The following is a 21,863-nucleotide window of genomic DNA, read 5'->3' on the forward strand; positions in this document are numbered from 1 at the left end:
ACAGACTGCAATTGAACATTGTAGAGAAAAGGTGAACAAATATACGAGAAGGAGAACACTGTGAAATGAATGAACACTAACATCACCTGAGGCTGAAGCCGTCTCTCACACTGCTCATTTACTGATTAGAAGACATCTCATCTCACATACACACACACTCACACACATTCAAAGGCTTCCCCGTCCTTCGAATAACCAGAGCGTCTGACATGCAAAATGAAAATAAAATGAATCAACAGTGTGGGGGAAACAATTACATGGATGTTGGTTAACAAACAAAAAACGTATGGACAAATATTTGATTTAAAAATACACTAAATCGATTTTTCTTTACAAAAATGAAGACCAGGTGATTCAACAACAAGGTCCAAGCTTCATGTAGTCCATAAACGAAGATAATCAAACGAAAATATCTGAGGTCAGACTGCTAGTAAAATTTCACGTGAAGACATATTAGCACGCCTTGTGTCTATACACAGTACGTAACTCCTCGGACACACAGTCCTTAAAAAAGTCCCAGCGTCCTTGGAATCAAACCGTAGTTTTCGCCGTAGTTTGAATCAGATATGCTAGTCCCTTTGCACGGGCCGCTGTAGTTATTCCAAACCCAGGATGTAATTGATGCCCTGTACCAGTCCGATGATGACGGGCTGCCACGCCACGAGGTAGCGGAGCCAGTCCAGCAGCTGCCCGTACATGACGTGTGGTCTCTCCCATCTGACAAACTCAAGTAAAGGTTACAAACCATCATGAAAACAAAATGTGAGAAAACTTGCTAGCAGGTCTGTTACAAAATCAGAATTTCACAACACAATTTTTATGGCCAAAAAGAATTCACAACTACTTCACAATTGCAATGTTACGATTGTAATGCAAACAAAACAAAAAAATAATTAGTTAAATTAATTGTAATATTTTTATTTTCTGTTCATTTATGAATGTATCATTTTTCTAGTTATTTTATTAAGAATGTTTATTTTGTGTTTGTTTAATTTGTGATCATGTTTTTTAATTGTGCATTCCAAATATCAATCAATCTGCAGTTGCGTTGTTTTGATCAAGTATAATAACTCATAAACTGAAAATAATAACTCAAAAATAAATAATAATAATAATAATAACTCATAAATAAACTGACGCTTGAGCCATTAAACTTCTCAATATATGACGTTATCAATACGACTCTGAAGTCAACCAGATACTGCTGCTGAATTATTTACGACATTATTACCATGTTGGAAAATATGGCACATGTACAAGGTAATTTCATGAAGTTCTAGCCTAAATAAACCTTGTCAGCAAGATGACGCATAACAGTCTACACCATACTTAAAATTCCAAAGCTACCCAATACATAAATAAATGTACAAGGAGTTCATGATCACGATCTTATACAGGAACATCTGACAGCAAGACGTAGGTTTAATCATGGAAACTGAAGTATGAGGAAAAAGCACGTAATAACAGCAGCACGTAAAACAATAACAGCAAGTAACAACTGCATGTCATGGCTTGTGAAGAAGTTCCTCCCTGAAACTAGGATCTCCCATGTGGAGATATTTTGAAACATTGTTACGTTTTCTGTCAAGATGACACATAGTCTAAAATAGATTAAATGGCAAGAAATTTAGTAAATGGTGTTGACTAATGGTCTGAATGGCATGCTACGGTGTGTTTGAATTCTTTTACATAAACATATGAAGGCTTTATCTTTAACAGGAAATCACTATCAGATTAGGCAAGTAAATGATTTGAAACATAATTCTTATGTATTTCTAGGAAGAAGCGTGGCTCATAACCATGCAGAGTGGGGAAACTACACTGAATAGTTACCGGCAAAGGCAGCTTATGAAAACAGTGGGAAACCCAAGACATCACTGTTTTGGCACACCTGGTAGTTTTCAAATATCTACAGCGGTAAATGGACAAAGGGCTTTACCCACTGGGCATCAACAGAGAAGTAAAACCAAAAGTAAGAATTGGTTTTCCTGCTCTACCCTAAGGAAACCTTCCTGTTACTGGCTGCACGTAGTTTTTCCCCCTTCCTCATGTGTTGGGAATACTATGAGATGTTTTCCTACAACAGATATTGCCTTTCATGTAAGAGCAGTACTAACTAGAAGACAAAGTGAGTGGTGTGTGCTGTGCAATCTCACCATCACAGTGCTATAGTGCTCAATGGCAAAATACACACAATACAGATTCAGTAGTGACAAACATTTAACGAGACAATCCACCGAACTAAAAAAATCGTGTCAGGATTTATTCACCCCAAATATGATGAATCTTTTGTGAGGACCCCCTTCCTAAAATACACATTCCTATACAGTATATATTTTGTATAGAGAAACATTTAAGCTGTGTAAAATAAATAAGTGTGAAAATTCAAATGTATCTGTACGGTTTCAATTTTCATTACATTTTTGCCTTACTTTACAAAGCCTACTGAGTGGAAATAAAGGGAACTGCAGTGAGGAAATCCTCACTATAAAGTTGAAAAGTAAACAATTCTGGAAAGTTTTCATGTAACAAGAAAGAGAAAAACACATGAACGCTTCTAAATGAAACTGTAATAATGTTCAGTAAACTTTAAGCACAACTTGTTTTTAAAAGTGTGATGAGTGACAGAAGGAACCACAGCCATGGTCTTGTGTGTTTATCATCTGCCAGAACAACAAAACCGCGTCAAGACTTTATATGCAATTTTAACAAAACCACAGTCTGCAGAGGCGTTGTGTGTTTTACATTTGTAAGACTGTTCTGGTGTAGCCAGATCTAAATATTTAAAACCATTTTTGCGCTTCGCTAATAAAGCTATCAAGTTCAGAAAGTTATTAAAGTGGGCAAGTGTGGGTGGCAATATTTCGATATTATTTGTAATAAGGAACTGGTTTGTTTAGTTTGGGCTTGTATCTTTTATGTGTAGATGGCCAATAAGGAGTTTGCAGTTGGCAGGTAGTTTTTTTATGATGCGGTTGTGATGATTTTACTATGGGCATTCTGGACGGTTATGAGTGCATTTCCAAGCAGTCACTTACTCTTTTAGGTCAAACAAGTCTATTCTGCTTGCTTTTCTTCTTTTTAAATGTGATGTCTTTTGGAAACCTTACAGTCTGCCAGTTACTGCAACACCTGACTCCATGTTTATCTAGTCAAATGATTTTTTTATGTTCATCAATGACACAAACTGTTTTTAAGTGATCGAGGGCAACAAAGGATACGGGTTGCTGAACATCCTCTTGAGGTCAACCTTCTCTTTGCAGTACGGACACGTCTGTTTCTTACCCACAATGCACCAGCCTCGTATGCAAAACTCATGAAATCTGAAGAAAAACAGGTTAAGGAAACCGACACGACATCAATGCAAAGCAAGCAGGGGTACACATAAAGGTGCAGTTCATGCTTTTTCTGTTTTTCATTTTGCTGACACATAGCAGAACTTTTGTGACATCACACTGCTCCAAGCTAGGGCTGCACGATGTGACGATGTTATTGTATCATGTCTTGGAAATATCACGGGGCTATACCGGTGTTCGAATTGTCCTACCCTGTCAGATTTTCCTACCGCAGGAAACCACATCGAAAAAGAAAAGGTAGGATCATTTTAAAATGGATAATACCCTGTCAGATAGTCCTACCATCTTAAAATAAACATTACCGCAATACCCTATCAAAGTGTACTTTATGTATTAGATAATATGTAGAATGATTTAACAACGAAAATACATCATATTCCCGTAGCAGTATAAAATAAACAGGTAAGATGATTTTATAGAGAAAAAACTAGTGGTGGGCCGTTAACGGCGTTAACGCCGTTAACGCAGTGAGACTCTTATCGCGCGATAAAAAAAATGTCGCCGTTAATCTATTCTCAAAGTTGGGTTGGGAGCTGGGTCTATACTACGCAAGCTATGATGACTTTCACCTTGATATTTTAGCGCGGATGTATACCAGCTTAACTGCACTGTACGGGGCGAGAACGAGATTTTTCAACTCGCGTGATTCGCGTCATTCGCGGAAGCAGAAGCCGCCTCATCATCTCATAACCAGGGCTTCATTCGCGCGATTCGCGCCGCAAGTAGGTCTATTGGCTCTTTGCATTAACATATAATTCACTCGCGCTTGACACGCCATTCGCGTTTGGTCTGAACACAACATAACGTTACTGTGAAATTACCGCATCAAACGTGACGTGCTAACATGGATGCAGCTATGAAGCCGCCGGGTTTGCTTCAGGGAATATTAATTTTCAAGAAGCTTCCCAATGGAAACATCGACAAGACTAAGGTTGTTTGCACCTTGTGCAATGCGGAATTGGTTTAAAAAAAACACTTTCTCTCAACAGGTAGTGGTCTAGCTTTAGTTGAAACCAGTAACTTTGTATTGAGATCTAATGTATTATGGCTCCTGTATGACATATCGCTTGTTGCTCCCTCACTCTTTGTAAATTGCTTTGGATAAAAGCGTCTGCTAAATGACTAAATGTAAATGTACTGTAGGAGCTCTTCCAGTCTCAAGTACCACCTAAACGCAAATCATCCCTTAGCTAATGCGGAAGTAAACACAAGTTCATCTTATTGAACATAATTTAATTTTCATCACCAATTATCATAGTAGAACAGCTTTCTCAAGCAGTTTGTGATGCATTTTGGAAACAGGAGATGAGCCCCTGGTCTAATGCGCCACCTGGCTTAAGAAACCCGTTCTCAAAGACTTACTTTTAGTCATTATTTGGGTAGCACACATATTCTGAATGCCTTCGGCAGAATTCAAATGAGCCATTTTAATCTAGATTAATCTAGATTAATTTTGGAATTAATCTAGATTAATCTAGATTAAAAAAATTAATCTATGCCCACCACTAGAAAAAACATGATGTAACATTGATGTGCGCATGCCTGGTAAAATAATCTGAAATTTCTCTACTGCATAAAAGCTACGGTTCATCTACGCACTTTACCCGATGAAAGAAGTCACTACACAACTGATTTGTGCACGCGTGCCTGCATGCGTGTTAGTTTGGTACTTGGCGGGTCCGGAACGAATTCCCTCCCGGTCCGTATCTGCAGATTGATCATCTGCACAACGTTGCATGAAGTCAAACACACCCGATATTATCGGATATCTTGATGATTTTAAAGCCGATCATTTTTTTTAAACACATCGCCCAGCCCTACTCCGAACAGTTGCTTATAAAACAGTTACCAGGAAAGAATACTACTTTTCACATGATAGAAAAGGAAGCTTTGACTAACAATACTTGGTACACTCGAAACCACTTCTCTACATAAAGGTCAAAGCTTTCACATGTTTACAACACACTCATGCTTAGTATAGCATGACATTATGTATTTAGTCCTTGAAACACATTTTAGGGATGTGTCTGTAACCAAGACGGGTCGTAAACTACCTTTTTAGGTTTACAGGCATGACAAATCATCATATACAGCCATTACCAGAAATTGAGCGTAAAAACGGTCAAGGATACACATGGTTGCAGGAGAGTCTGTAGGTGTTCTCGATGATTCCCTCTTCACTCACATCCACCAGGATCTGCTGACCGCACACGGCACAGATGCTGTCTGACAGATGCTTGGTGGGCATTCCAGATGCACTGTAATACTGAAACACAACAAAAGCAACAACTCAAAAACTAGACATTTACGTGTCAGTTTGCTGTTCGTGTTTTCTGTATTAAAGTACAAAGTCTGGCATGTCCTTGGTGGTGACCTAGCTGTGGTAATAAACATCACACCATGTTTTGTAGCCAAATAATACAATGTGTGGAAAAAGACCAAATTCAGAGCAGCCTGAAAGTGGTCAGACCAGACTATGTGGCAAATGAGGTTTAGGCTGGAGATCTTGCAATGTGATGTGATGTGATAGAATTAGAATTTTAAAGTTGAACACTCACCCCGACTGTGGATGCCATAAAATCTGCACACATCTCAGCAAAATCCCGACCCAACACACCGTAGTACAGGCCATAAAAGAGAAGAGATACACCAAAATCCATGGCATCTTCTGGCTTTATCCTACAGGAGCACATAGAAAATAAAAAAACATACATGCATTTGTCTTAAAGTGGTAGTTCACTCAAAAATGAAAATTCTGTCACCATTTACTCACCCTCTTGTCATTTCAAACCTGTGTGACTTTCTTGCGCAGAACACAAAAAATGTTTTGAAAAATGTTGTTGACCGAACAGCCATTGCAGCCATTCACTTGCATTAGCTTTGTCCATTCAATAGAAGTCAAAAGAAGAGATGGGTGCCACTGTTGTTCGGTTATCAACATTCTTCAAAATATCTTCTTTTGTGTTCTGAGGAAGAAAGAGTCATAAAGGCTCGAAAATGATGACAGAGCTTTCATTTTTGGGTGAACTATCACTTTAATTCTCTATAGAAATGAAAACATGTTCATCTGTCATTATGGTTTCTCTCAGATAATATGCCCAAAATGTTTAATTATATACACAAAATATAATTCTACAAAAGTGACATAGCTGTTTTGGTCCAAATATTACCCAAAGACACTTCGAATTCCAAAGACTTGCTTTGTGATGAGAAAAAAATAAATTTTGCATTGCAGTTTTGAAATGATGTCCATTATGTCAGTAATTCTTTTTGCAGTCACGCAACATTGCAAATATTTATGCACATTCATCTTAAAGTGATAGTTCACCCATAAATGAAAATTGTCATCATTCCTCACCCCCCCCATTCACTACCAGAATAGGGAAAATAAATACTATGCTATTCCATGTCTGATCTGCTAGGTTACTGACATTCTTTCGAATATCTTCCTTTGTGTTTAACAGAACAAAGAAATGTATACAGGTTTGGAACAACCTAAAGGTGAGTAAATGACCGAATTTTCATTTTTGGGTGAACTGTCCCTTTAAGGTGCATTTCATTTTAGATCAACATGACAGATTTAAAATAATTTATAACTTGAAAACCTTTAATACAGATATCACCCAGCCCTTATCACATCTAAAAACAAACAATATAAAACACGCTACTATTTATAACTTCCTTGTGATTGTCTCTGCATGTTTACATGCTGCCAGACATGACAAAGAAATATATCAAAAAGGGAAGCCTTTGACATCACGGATCACGTTGTTATGTCATATGACTGATCATTTACATGATACTGTATCTCTCTTGTGTTTGGAGTTGCTATAGATATGCATGTTTTGCTGTGGTCTAGACAGGTACTTTTAGAAAGGTACTTTATAGTAAACCCAAATGGTCAAATTGAGGAAATATATAGAACAGCATGTAAAACAGAAACAAACACAAAAAACTACTGTTATATTCATTGCATATCAGCATGAAAGTACTGCTGGTGTTTTAGAAACAAGACAGTAAAGTAATATATGATATATTCACATTTCAGTACTTAAAGATCACGGTGAAACATACTGAAAGTGCTGTTCAATTGACTGACATTGTGAAAGTGTCATTGTTGTCATGCAGCGCAATCTACTTTTTGTTTCCTCATTATTATGAAACTCAATATATTTCAAAGGCTTTAAAATGTTTAAGAAATATACTGAGACAAAGATACACTTTCCCATATGCGTTTCTTTACATAAAATCTTCATTTTGAATTTAAAAAGTCAACCGTTTACAAATCAATGCTTACCTAAATATGAGATTGATGCCAAAAAGAGTGAACATAACAACAGCATAGCCCACAATTCCTGTGGTGTAGCTGATCTTATATAAAAGGAGAAACCACTTATACACCAGCCTGTAAGGAGACAAACGACAACAAGTTACATGATCGAGCTGAACTCCATAAAACCCCACCATAAAGATCATGTCTGCTACTAAAAATAATAATAAATTATTTAATGTGAGGCTGTGATTAACACACACACACTGTGAACACACAGCCAGAGCAGTTGGGGGGATCTGCGCCTTGCTCGGGGGTCTCACATCAGTTGTGGTATTGAAGGTGGAGGAGAGCACTGGTCATTCACTCCCCCCGCCTACAATCCCTGCTAGTACTGAGGCTCAAACCGGCAATATTTGGGTTACAAGTCCAAGTCTGTAGACGTTAGCCTACGACTGACTAATGGTTAAATACTATATGCATTGTGTAGTGTATCAAAATACTTTTATGTAAAAGTAATTTCTTATTTATCCAGAAAATAGCCTGAATGCAAGAAATAAAAAGGCTTGCCTGACTTTATTTGTTGATTAAATGCATTCTTGTTTGTTTAGATCTGGATACTAAATGTTTTGTGAGATTCACCCCAACAGAAATCACACACACATTAAAGAAACAAAGCTGAAGGATACACTTTGAAAACTTCTTAGATATCTGTTTAGGTTACACTGTAAAAAGCAATGACTGAGTGATGTGTGGGTGTTTACTCCATGGTTCAAAATGTCCAAAAGCAGAGAACTGATGCGAATAACTTACTCGGAAACAGCTATGACACAGAAAGTCCACCACAGCCTGAAAACAGGGTCAAAGTCTCACTATTTGTCTGGTTACCTTGGTGTCGTGCAGTCCAGTGGTTTACGGGTAGCACGAAAACTGATGAAGGCCGTGACAACAGAGAAGATGAACCACGTCACTAGAAACCTCCACCAGTGTAGCTTAGTGGTGAAATACAGAGGAACCACCCACATCTGGAAGAGCGTTACCAACTAAAAAAATATACAAATATGTATTTATTTTCACAATATTACACAAACATTTGAGTTATATTCAAGTCCTACATATATTATATGAGCAGTTTGTTAGGAATTAAGTAGAAAGGGAAAACTGAATCTGAAAACTGAGGTTAAGACGACCTTTCTCTGCGAGCACAACTATTTTTTTTTTGTTCTTTTCAAGGCACGGACAACAATATTAAAATTCCTTTTTCCAACTTTTAAAGTAGACTTAATCAAGGAATCAGAAGTTGCAATCTCTCTATTTTTGATACCTAAATAAAAAAAATTAGATATCAATTTCTTTGAGCTAAATATAATTTTTACCGAGACAAAGAACAAGTATGCCATCCTTATACATGTTCTACTGTTAGTTTAAAGGGTAAATATGAAGACTAAGAATAAACCTTTGTCTCTGTCACAATTGAATGTGCAATCTCTCCACCTAGTGGTTTGAGAATAGAAACTCGACTTGGATTTAGTAAATAAATAAAAGTGAATAGTTTGCTGTCCCTTACACCAAACCATGTGAACTAATCGCATTACCAAAGCTGTAATTAAAGGCGAATAAATATATCAAAAAATAAATTGAAATCCCTTTAAAAGTAGGCTTGAAAATCTTAGGAGTCTACTAAGGAGTCAAGTCTACTAAAACTCTGAAAAAAATAATTTTGTCCGTGTGTGAAAGAAGGCTCACATTGTATGATTTGGGGTGTCTCTGTTTCCATTGAACCAGGACAAGTTGGGCAACGACGAGTGTGACGATGAGAATGAGAACCATCTCTGCATGCATGGCCTCATGCCCTTTGTGTTTGGCATGCATTTTAGCATGTTCCAATCTGCAAACAGAAAAACAAAACATCTTTATACAGTACATCTATTATCAAGCCATGTAAATCCAAAAATCATGTCTTATTGCAGTCACTCTCTACCAGGGGTTTGTGTAGCAAGTAACAATTATGCAAATTATAAGCAATACTTTTGTTTGTTCATCCTCCATCCATTCAATAATGTGGGAGGAATGAACCAATGAATTTATCAATTGCGTTTAAAAATAAATCTACTATACAGTATTTACCCACTTTTTATAGAAAGTTGATCTATGATTGTGGCAGTAAAAGACAAACAAGCTCGGATGTCTTATTAAACCGAAAGGAAAATATTTTTTAGTGTCAAATTGAGTTCTTATAATAAATGCGTTAATGAATGCAAAGTTGTATCTTGTTTATTGTAGATGAATCCAGTACATCTGTATAGATTGAGGGGAGTTTTCCATCACATTAAAATGAACAGCCCACATGCTATATAACAGCAGCTCACATCTTAAAAAACATTATCCTGTTGTTCACAATATCAACTAATGCACAAAAAAAAAATGAATAATTTAAATGTTATAATAATAGAAGACATAATAATGTGCTTAGTTTCAAGACACAAACCTCCACTTCTCCTCTGGTGAGAGCTGGGACAAATCAATCTGTTGAAATACGAGTCACATTTAGGGATGAGTTCGTGCAATATTTGCTAAACAAAAGCAAACTACAATGTAAACACAATGAACCTGTGCTTTTGTTTCCGTCAAGGCTTGATTTTGATCCTATAGCATAGGCTAAGCGGTCATATTTACATCAGGGTATACATCTTAGCACCATTTTCAGACAACAGACCTTAAAATACACCTGCCGATTTACACGGACATTAAATACCGTTCATGCAGACGGAAAAATCATTGAATACACAACTGGCAGAAACCTTTATATGGCCTCATTGAGTTCATTTAAACTTGACGCCAAAATTCTTATCACACAACCACAAGAGCAAAACGCAGAGCAATTTGTGGTGACAATGAGCAGAATGATATGATCTTTAGACGTGTCTGATCAAAGTGCCTCAGATAATCTTGAGCATTGAGCAGTAAGCCGCTTGCGTTCAATCGACAGCTGGAGATCGGCGGGTTTGTTCGATTATTGTGCTTTTCACAGCTTCATCTACAAACGTGTCGTGCTGTTCCCCGACCTGAGCGCCGTCGTCGCGATGTCCATGTCCATGTCCGTGGTCGTGCTCTACGCCGTCAACCTCCACCTCAAACACCCCTGCCATCTTCCTGAGCACTGACAACTCGACTGGCAACGACACTTCCGGGTTACATGCAATTCACACCAATCACAAGCGAGTGTCTCTTACCTACTTCCGTTTCCTTAACTGTTTTTTTGTCAGCGTTTTATTATGCGTTATTGAAGTGCGCATGGCAAGTGGAGGTAGCTGTGTCCATTCTAGCTAAAACCAATATTTTTATTCAATTTTACTGTATTTAATCAGAGACATAATATAGAAATAACTAGACCGCGCACTGGCTGCTTTTGTCAGCTGCTGCAATACGTCAACGTCGCCGCCATATTGGTCGTGGCAAGAGTAGCATGCAGACAAATAAATGGGGGAGCTGCGTTTATTCGGCATTTAAAAACACAAGAACATTTATATTTCTTAACACATCTCAGGGATTTACAATAGATGTGTAGTACTTTAACATCTTCTCTCTAGATACTTAAAATCTCAATATTTAGACTTAGAAAAATACATCTTTGTCACAGGAAATTATGAATTATTTATTCATTGTGCCTGTTATTCTTCAAAGTACATTTTAGAATATTTTTGGTGATATGTTACGAATATGCAAGACAAGGACCCAGCTGCATGGAGCTCGTTTACAGATATACTCGAAAACAGACCATTTTAAAGATAAAAGATGCTCCTTATGGATTCAGTAAAACAGTTACAGCAGTAAAACATTTATGTGATATTTGTAAAACACATAATACAATCGTACATTATGAATAGTATGAAATAGCATAATACATGAGACAAAGCATTTATTTTTACCCTCATATTTCAAAGTGAATGAGCTGATGATCATGTACATATTTACATTTACATGTAGACATTTAGAAGACGCTTTTATCCAAAATGACTTACAAAGAGTTTAGGGAGCAATAAGCGATATGTCATACAGCAATAATACAATAGTTGCCAATACAAAGTTACTGGTCTCAACAAAAGCTAGACAACTACTTATTGAGAGAAAGAGATTGTTAGTTTTTCATTTTTTTCATTTGTCTCTCAAGTGGTAAGAAATGTGAAGAGGTATGACTTGAATGTTATCTGTGGTGCAGTTAAGGGTGTGTTGAGATCAAGCTGGTTTCCTGATCTGTGAGTATAGGCTGTGGCGAGGCGAGCCTGGTGAGGATGAACGAGGCAGTGAGGATGTGGAAGTCAGAAGCATAGGGTTTCTCCAGGTGGATGTTGAAGTCCCCAAAGACTACAAGAGGGCCACCATCCCCCGGGAATGATGAGAGCACCACATCTAACTCTTCAATGAAGTTGTGAAGAGGACCTGGGGGGCAGTAAACTACAATAAGCCTATGCTGAATGGGAAAAGTGATAATAACAGCATGGTATTCAAATGAATAGTTGTTGCATAGGGAAGATAGTGTGGAATATTCCAATTATTGTTGATAAGCAAACCTGTGCCTCCTCCTTTTCCAGTTTGGTGGGGAGAGTGAGAGAAGGAGTAGTTTGTGGAGAGAGCAGTGGGTGTGGCTGAGTCTTCAGGACGATTCCATGTCTCAGTAAGACCTAGAATGTGAATGTCAGGCTGGCTTGCAAACGCATGGATGAAGTCAGTCTTGTTCACAGCTGACTGGTAGTTCCAGAGACCAACAGAGAGAGACAAAGGTGTGGAAGGGAGGTTTGAATGGGACGCGCACGAGAGTGAGCACATCGTGCCTTGCGTCTTGGGTGAGAACGGGGTCTGCGGTGGATTACAGGAATAAACTTGAAACACATGATGTTAGTATGCAATTAAATTAAAAGCAAAGGTATGTTAAATATACTTATGTCTTTGCTCGGTGAATGTGACTTCAGTACCAACGGAACAAAAACGCTAACACCTTAGCATTCAGTCAACGAATAATAATAATAATAAACAAGATAAAAAAAACGAACTTACTGTAGATACTTAAAGATGAAACGTTTCCTTACGCTGTTTAAGTCTAGGGGCGGACTGGTCATCTGGCATGCCGGGAGTTTTCCCAGTGGGCCACTGGGAACCTATTTGGCCGGAACGGATGCCTGCTCCACTCAGACGGATGTATTATAAATGGAAATGCACCGCAGCGCGAATGGAGAAGACAGGTATACAGGGAAAATGTACCATTGAAAATGTTAATAAATAAATAAAAATTTGGGAGAGGCTTAATTATACCTTTAAATTGTGCTTTTGTAGAGGTTATTTGTGATGCGAATATGTTTATTTTACTTTTTTTTTTTTTTTTTTGCTTCAGAATTAAATCTGTCTCCCTCCATCTCAAACACCCCGATTCATGATGCAGGTTCTTGCTTGTTCGATAAACACCATGCACTGTGCTGTGTTTAACCTTTATGTTTTTAAGTTTTTCCTGTTTGCTCCTGTAAAGCTGCTTTGGAACAATGCACATTGTGAAAAGCGCTGTATAAATAAACTTGAATTGAATTGGTTGCGAAACAATGTGCAAAAAAGTTTAGTTTCGACGCGCTCACAGAACAAACAGACTGCAAAAATGATGTAAAGTTCATTGTGCAGTGTAATTAGATTCATTCATTAAAATGTGAGTTTTTTGCGAAATTAAACAGAAGTCAGTGATCGTTTAGTGATGGGGATTGTTCTTAGCCTACTTTATAGGCTTCTATTTATTTCAAGTTCACATAAGCGCTTTATTAATGCCTAATCAGGTCAATCAAACACAATTACTATATAAAAGGCAATAATCAACAATAATTATTTTAGTTTTAATCTGCAGTCTTCTGTAATGAATGCGTGTTTTTTATATTTATAACAACATAAATCATTTATATCCTGCATGTATTTCAGTCATACATTGCAGTGTTTGTTGAATTCAAACAAAGGCAAACCTTAAGAGTGAGACCCGTTTTTTCTTCAGTTCATTTTCTGCAAAAATATTTTTATATGAAATTTGGGAGAAATGCTGTCAGAGGTTCACAGAAGTAAACAAAAAATATAATTTTACCAAAACAAATTCTTTTCAGAAAAAAAAACTTTTAAAAATGATCAATTATATTTTTTTGCGGCTATATACTGCGAGTGGTAAATGCCCACCCCGCATTTCCGCTAGCCCACCCTTTTGAGCCTGGCAGGAACCGGGCCTGGTAATACAGTGGGGCAAAAAAGTATTTAGTCTTTTTTGTGCAAGTTCTCCCACTTAAAAAGATGAGAGACGCATGGAATTTTCATCATAGGTATACCCAAACTATGAGAGACAAAATAAGAAAAAAAATCCAGAAAATCACATTGTAGGATTTTTTTATGAATTTATTTGCAAATTATGGTGGAAAATAAGTATTTGGTCGATAACAAAATTTCATCTCAATACTTTGTTAAATACCCTTTGTTGGCAATGACAGAGGTCAAACGTTTTCTTAAAGTCTTCACGAGGTTTTCACCCACTGTTGCTGGTATTTTGGTCCTTTCCTCCATGCAGATCTCCTCTAGAGCAGTGATGATTTGGGGGCTGTCGCTGGGCAACACAAACTCTTAACTCCCTCCACAGATTTTCTGTGGGGTTGAGATCTGGATACTGGCTAGGCCACTCCAGGACCTTGAAATGCTTCTTACGAATCCACTCCTTCGTTGCCCGGGCGGTGTGTTTGGGATCATTGTCATGTTGAAAGACCCAGCCACGTTTCATCTTCAATGCCCTTGCTGATGGAAGAAGGTTTTCACTCAAAATCTCACAATACATGGCCCCATTCCTTCTTTCCTTTACACGGATCAGTCGTCCTGGTCCCTTTGCAGAAAAACAGCCCCAAAGCATGATGTTTCCACCCCCATGCTTCACAGTAGGTATGGCGTTCTTTGGATGCAACTCAGCATTCTTTCTCCTCCAAACACGACAAGTTGAGTTTTTACCAAAAAGTTATATTTTGGTTTCATCTGACCATATGACATTCTCCCAATCCTCTTCTGGATTATCCAAATGCTCTCTAGCAAACTTCAGGATTTGAGTCCCTGGCGGCGCAGTGTGTTACTGATGGTGGCCTTTGTTACTTTGGTCCCAGCTCTGCAGGTCATTCACTAGGTCCCCCCGTGTGGTTCTGGGATTTATGCTCACAGTTCTTTTGATCATGTTGACCTCACGGGGTGAGATCTTGCGTGGAGCCCCAGATCGTGGGAGATTCTCAGTGGTCTTGTATGTCTTCTATTTTCTAATAATTGCTCCCACATTTGATTTCTTCACACCAAGCTGCTAACCTATTTCAGATTCAGTCTTCCCAGCCTGGTGCAGGTCTACAATTTTGTTCTTGGTGTCCTTTGACAGCTCTTTGGTCTCCTATATTAAAGTTTGGAGTGTGACTGTTAGAGGTTGTGGACAGGTGTCTTTTATACTGATAACGAGTTCAAAAAGATGCCATTAATACAGATAACGAGTGGAGGACAGAGGAGCCTCTTAAAGAAGAAGTTACAGGTCTGTGAGAGCCAGAAATCTTGCTTGTTTGTAGGTGACCAAATACTTATTTTACTGAGGAATTTACCAATTAATTCATTAAAAATCCTACAATGTGATTTTCTGGATTTGTTTTCTTATTTTGTCTCTCATAGTTGAGGATACCTATCATGAAAATTACAGGCCTTTCTCATCCTTTTAAGTGAGAGAACTTGCACAATTGGTTGCTGACTAAATACTTTTTTTCCCCACTGTATACCTGTAAAAACAAGAAAAAGGTGAAAAAACAGAAGACAGAAATACCCACATACAAACGCTCCACACACACAAATGCGCACGTACTAACACACATAGACACACACACACGGACATGCATGCACGCACATTTAAAAGCACACATTAAAGATAAAGGAGAGAAAAACACAGGTCAAATATTAAACAGACTATAAATTCCTATATGCAATACTAATCATGTAAAACTTTAAAATTATTAAAAAATTTAAAAGTTGTGGCTGATAGTTGTCATCAGATGGATTGACCATCATCATGAGCATCTGGCTGGACTGAAAGGAGCAACAGGCCATTACCAGGGCTTGGACTGACAACCTCTGGTGTCCTTGGGGCCGGGACATGAAAAACAAGTCAAACTGATTAGCGTAAGCGTAAAGGCTGTTCACAGAAAGTGTAAGAAAGTTACACATTATGATGGAGATGTGTGTGTTTGGTTCCGACTATATTGCGGCGTAGACTGCTTAAGGGGAGTTAACAGTGTCATGGTGAGTTAGGTAAAAGCTATTTTAAAGAGATGAGTCTTCAGTCTAGTTTTAAAATTGACTGAGTGAGTCAAAATACAATGGCTTGTCCCTTTTGCCATGGGTTTGCCGGAATGCAGGAATGAAGTTCACCTGGGTAGGTCATGTTTTCGAAGCATGGGCTCTGTGCAGAGAAACACAAAGAGTAGAAGTGGTAGGTGTATTACAATTGCGTTGAAAACTTACATCAGATTTGCAAGCGTCAGCCCGGGATGTTTCCAGCGCTGTTTTATGTTTTCGCAGCCATGCCTGCTTATACACAGCCTCCAGTTCTGACTGTATCGGATAAAAAGTATTGTCAATGATTTTCATTTTGATATGGGATACTGATTACAATTCCATTCCATTTTCTACCGCTTATAAGAACTACCTCGGGTCACGGGGAGCCTGCGCCTATCTCAGGAGTCATCGGGCATCAAGGCAGGATACACCCTGGATGGAGTGCCAACCCATCGCAGGGCACACACACTCACTCATTCACTCACGCACTCACACCCTACGGACAATTTTTCCAGAGATGCCAATCAACCTACCATGCATGTCTTTGGACCAGGGGTGGAAACCGGAGTACCCGGAGGAAACCCCCGAGGCACGGGGAGAACATGCAAACTACACACACACAAGAACTGATAACAATTTTAAACATAAATCTTAAGATATAACAAGAATAAACAATATATTAAGAATAACTTTTAAGGAGCTCCCAAACTATCCACCTGCAGTTTAGACTACATGGTTCGGTGTGCATCAGGGCAGGTTGGTCCAAGTATGTTTGGTCAAACAACACCTTTGTTTGTTTATGCGCGTCCCTTGAAAGCAGATTAGCACACTTGCAAGGAAAATCAACAACAAGAGTGGCTAATGTATTAGTTATACCTGACATAAGACAAAATATACGCATATACAGCGCAATCCTGTTAACATCACTCACCTCGCTGCCCTGTCTGTCTGTGAAAGCCTGGCTGTATTCTTTATAAGTATGGTTGCAGTTAGCCTAAAGCCATTCCGGACAAAACCAGTTCTCATGTGTGTTGAAATGCACAAAATAAACGGATATCTATCACAGTCAGCTTATAAAGGAAACCTGTTTTCAACAGTTCACATGTATTTTTTATATCTCTTCTCACGTCCGCAGTACCTTCAAATGCAACAATATTTTTTCATTTTGCAGTTTACACATCAACTGCATGATTCGAGAGTGGAGCTTTATGCATTATTTTCCTGTTACTTCCGATTGGGACTTTTACTATTGCGCTGTCAGACATGCGTCTGACGTTGACGTCAGTTATCGAATAGTTTGCCTTATTCTGAGTAAGCTAATATTACGATTAAGGTGTTTACATGAGTTGCTTTAAGAATATCTCTTTCATGTTACCGTTTTACATGTAATACTACATAGTTTGATTAATGGCATATGTCATTACTTCCCTAAGCGACACTGTTCGACGTTCCCTCCATAATGTCATGTATCAACAAACAGTTCGTCTTCTGGTACCGCGTACAGTTTTTGGTGTTTCATTTATTTTCATATATTTGAATTGTTGGCATCTTTCTTGTTTCCCATTCGGACCAAAAATGTGCTTTATTGCTTGAAACCATGTTGTTAACCGTAAATAGAAATGGCTGTCCACTGCCGTGCGTGTAACCTGTCGCAAAGTGCCTCGAAAGTTCCTTTGCGCCGGTAGTAGTGTGATTAATAATTGCAGTCCGATAACAGATTAGACCTCAATCAGAAATAATAAGCTGCTTTTGAAGAAATTGATAGCAACATTTTGAAATAATAGTACAGCACCTCAAATCATCAACCTGCTATCCTGACACACTTTTTCTGCATCTTTTTCCCAAAGTCTGCTAAACTGTTTAGAATTAGATCTGTTAGAAGTGGTAACTGTCTCACTTTAACGAAGTCCATGAGAACTGCAGTTGTTGACTAGTAAGTACAAACTTTAATCATAGTCTGTGTTCCTCTCACCCAACTGTTAAGAATGTTACTGTTAAGAATGTTACTGCTTCCAAATGCGTAGAGACTGTGTCTGTCCCCTTAATAATACAAATAATAATTTATGTAAAAGTCAGATAAAAAACCTTATCATGAAACCAACGCCTAAAGTTTGGGCTACTTAATATTAGATCACTAAATCCAAAGGCAGTTATTGTAAATTAAATGATCACAGACAACAGTTTTGATATACTATGCCTTGCTGAAACCTGGCTTGAGCCAAATGATTATTTTGGTCTAAATGAGTCTATTCCACCAAACTACGGTTATATGCACGAGCCACGTCCTGTTGGTCAAAGTGGTGGTGTCGCAACAATCTTTACAGACTTTCTCACCGTAAATCATTTGAAGTGCTTGCGTTGAACATAACTGTTCCAAACAAAAGTAAAAAACTCAACTCAACTTTATTTATATAGCGCTTTTTACAATTTTCATTGTTACAAAGCAGCTGTACATGAGACACATTGAATACAAGTATGAATTCGAAAGCAGCCCCCCGGCCAGGCAGATAGTGCAAAACAATATGCAAATGTTGGTGAGGAACCCAAAACTCCCATCGAAAAAAACCCTCAGGGGAACCCAGGCCCAACCTGGGATTCCAAACCCCTCTGGCAAAAACTGCTGCCTCTGCACAAGCTCAACAGTGCTTGGACAACAAGGCTTAATTGTCATGATTCCGCTATCATGTCATGTTTATTCTTATTCTTGGAGCGGAGTCATGACTAAGTCTAGGGTTTTGTGTGAGAAGGACATGGCATGGCTTAGATTTTGGCTGACATGCGCCTTCTCGTGTCTCGTCTATGGCCCCGCCCCTCTCGTCTCCTCGTTAGCTTCCCTTGAGTGTTTCATTACCCACACCTGCCTATTGTTAATTATCCTTTGTTCGTCTCCCTATTTAATGCCCTTGTATTCTCTGTCCTGTGCTCGTTTGTTCTTGTACATACGTGTAAACTTTGATGTCCGTTTGCCTGTCTGAACTCTGGTTCCAAGGAGTTATCCATACGCTGTGTCCCAGCGTTTATTTCCAGCGTCCTGTTTTGTGATCCTTGTTGATTTTGTTGCAGTTGGTTTTCCCTCCGTGAGTTTTACGTTCCTGTTTGGCTGTCTTTGTTTATCCCCTGTATTTTACCCCATTGTGGGTTTTTGTTTTGTGTTTATTAAAATCTTTTGTTACCCCATACCGCTGCCTGCATTTGGGTTCTCTCTCATTACGTTTCGTGACAGAACAAACGAGCCAATACTGAACCCAGCAAGCAGCCATGAACACTGGCCGTTGTGGTGTTGCCCGTCGCCTCTGCAGCCTTCGCCAGGGGAGGGAGACGGTGCATGAGTTTGGGGAGAGGTTCCTCAACATCGCCGGGCAAGGTGTCTTCGGGGAGGATGAGCTGGCGGTGCGGTTCAACACCGGTCTCAGAGACCCACTCTCCCGATCGGAGATGAGAGCGATGAGGCCGTTGGACTTCGAAGCCGTGTGGCTAGCCGCCGCGGCTCGTGCGGAGTCCACGAACACATCCCCGTCCGACTCCTCCTGCACGGAGCTAGCCGTGCCTCCCACCGCCTCTCTTCTGTCGACCGCAGTCCCTGTGGGCCGCTCCCGGAAGAGGAAGCCCAAGAGGGGAGATCGTTTCAGTACTGCCCAGCATCCGGTGTTCCCGAGGCTGGCTTTCAAGCCGGTCCAGCAGCCGGCACCAAGCGCTGCCCAGCCACCGGAGAGCGCTGCCCAGCCGCCATTCCAGCCGGTCCCGTCCGGCACTCCCGGGCCTCTCCAGCCGGTCCCGTCCGGCACTCCCGGGCCTCTCCAGCCGGTCCCGTCCGGCACTCCCGGGCCTCTCCAGCCGGTCCCGTCCGGCACTCCCGGGCCTCTCCAGCCGGTCCCGTCCGGCACTCCCGGGCCTCTCCAGCCGGTCCCGTCCGGCACTCCCGGGCCTCTCCAGCCGGTCCCGTCCGGCACTCCCGGGCCTCTCCAGCCGGTCCCGTCCGGCACTCCCGGGCCTCTCCAGCCGGTCCCGTCCGGCACTCCCGGGCCTCTCCAGCCGGTCCCGTCCGGCACTCCCGGGCCTCTCCAGCCGGTCCCGTCCGGCACTCCCGGGCCTCTCCAGCCGGTCCCGTCCGGCACTCCCGGGCCTCTCCAGCCGGTCCCGTCCGGCACTCCCGGGCCTCTCCAGCCGGTCCCGTCCGGCACTCCCGGGCCTCTCCAGCCGGTCCCGTCCGGCACTCCCGGGCCTCTCCAGCCGGTCCCGTCCGGCACTCCCGGGCCTCTCCAGCCGGTCCCGTCCGGCACTCCCGGGCCTCTCCAGCCGGTCCCGTCCGGCACTCCCGGGCCTCTCCAGCCGGTCCCGTCCGGCACTCCCGGGCCTCTCCAGCCGGTCCCGTCCGGCACTCCCGGGCCTCTCCAGCCGGTCCCGTCCGGCACTCCCGGGCCTCTCCAGCCGGTCCCGTCCGGCACTCCCGGGCCTCTCCAGCCGGTCCCGTCCGGCACTCCCGGGCCTCTCCAGCCGGTCCCGTCCGGCACTCCCGGGCCTCTCCAGCCGGTCCCGTCCGGCACTCCCGGGCCTCTCCAGCCGGTCCCGTCCGGCACTCCCGGGCCTCTCCAGCCGGTCCGGCACTCCCGGGCCTCTCCAGCCGGTCCGGCACTCCCGGGCCTCTCCAGCCGGTCCGGCACTCCCGGGCCTCTCCAGCCGGTCCCGTCCGGGCCTCTCCAGCCGGTCCCGTCCGGGCCTCTCCAGCCGGTCCCGTCCGGGCCTCTCCAGCCGGTCCCGTCCGGGCCTCTCCAGCCGGTCCCGTCCGGGCCTCTCCAGCCGGTCCCGTCCGGGCCTCTCCAGCCGGTCCCGTCCGGGCCTCTCCAGCCGGTCCCGTCCGGGCCTCTCCAGCCGGTCCCGTCCGGGCCTCTCCAGCCGGTCCCGTCCGGGCCTCTCCAGCCGGTCCCGTCCGGGCCTCTCCAGCCGGTCCCGTCCGGGCCTCTCCAGCCGGTCCCGTCCGGGCCTCTCCAGCCGGTCCCGTCCGGGCCTCTCCAGCCGGTCCCGTCCGGGCCTCTCCAGCCGGTCCCGTCCGGGCCTCTCCAGCCGGTCCCGTCCGGGCCTCTCCAGCCGGTCCCGTCCGGGCCTCTCCAGCCGGTCCCGTCCGGGCCTCTCCAGCCAGAGAGCGCTGCCCAGCCGGCAATCCAGTCAGTGTTCCTGCCGGTCTTCCAGCCGGTGTCAACCCCCGCCCAGCCAGCCTTACACCCGGAAGTCAAGCCTGCCCCTGTTCCCCACTGGACTTCCCCAGTCAATCCCCCTGGGGCTTCACGCTCCAGAGCGCCACCCCGGACCGTGACTCCCCCTAAGACTGTCCCACCCTACCCATACCCTGTTGGACTGCCCCCTGGGAACTCTTGTTTTGCCCCACCACCCCTCCCATGTCTGTTATTTTTATTATGCCATCCTAACCCTAGTGTCATATTTGCCTGTCTGCCCTTAATCATGTTTACAATGTTCTGTTGGTTTTTGTCTGTTACCCAGTCTGTCTTGTCTTGTTAGTTACCCCTTGGTGAACACCTGGAGGTGTTCATTTGAGGGGGGGCTTATGTCATGATTCCGTCTCGTCTATGGCCCCGCCCCTCTCGTCTCCTCGTTAGCTTCCCTTGAGTGTTTCATTACCCACACCTGCCTATTGTTAATTATCCTTTGTTCGTCTCCCTATTTAATGCCCTTGTATTCTCTGTCCTGTGCTCGTTTGTTCTTGTACATACGTGTAAACTTTGATGTCCGTTTGCCTGTCTGAACTCTGGTTCCAAGGAGTTATCCATACGCTGTGTCCCAGCGTTTATTTCCAGCGTCCTGTTCCTGTTTTGTGATCCTTGTTGATTTTGTTGCAGTTGGTTTTCCCTCCGTGAGTTTTACGT

The 21,863-nt window shown here is 42.0% G+C and overlaps 1 protein-coding gene across 1 annotated transcript; it reads right to left on the reverse strand.

The window, feature by feature from the left end:
* Positions 1–87: 87 nt before the first annotated feature.
* Positions 88–10,797, reverse strand: rnf121 (ring finger protein 121). Its single transcript, XM_056730769.1, has 9 exons — positions 10,692–10,797; positions 10,115–10,152; positions 9,373–9,514; positions 8,515–8,669; positions 7,654–7,761; positions 5,915–6,035; positions 5,489–5,622; positions 3,222–3,323; positions 88–717 (listed from the first exon to the last, which is right to left on the reverse strand). Exons 1-9 carry the CDS (start codon positions 10,773–10,775, stop codon positions 597–599), a joined length of 1,005 nt encoding a protein of 334 aa, XP_056586747.1. The 5' UTR covers positions 10,776–10,797; the 3' UTR covers positions 88–596.
* Positions 10,798–21,863: the final 11,066 nt, after the last annotated feature.

This window comes from Triplophysa dalaica, chromosome 19, assembly GCF_015846415.1.
Source record: "Triplophysa dalaica isolate WHDGS20190420 chromosome 19, ASM1584641v1, whole genome shotgun sequence".
In the NCBI taxonomy this organism is placed as follows: Eukaryota; Metazoa; Chordata; class Actinopteri; order Cypriniformes; family Nemacheilidae; genus Triplophysa; species Triplophysa dalaica.

What these genes read in the sequence shown, in the direction of transcription:
- rnf121 (XM_056730769.1), bottom strand. Translation starts at nt 10,775, where the DNA reads ATGGCAGGGGTGTTTGAGGTGGAGGTTGACGGCGTAGAGCACGACCAC. An exon ending in CTGGACTGCACGACACCAAG is followed by an intron (nt 7,762 to 8,514) that starts GTAACCAGACAA and finishes GTCTCCTTACAG; the next exon opens with GCTGGTGTATAAGTGGTTTC. An exon ending in AAGAGGATGTTCAGCAACCC is followed by an intron (nt 718 to 3,221) that starts GTATCCTTTGTT and finishes TGAGTTTGTCAG; the next exon opens with ATGGGAGAGACCACACGTCA.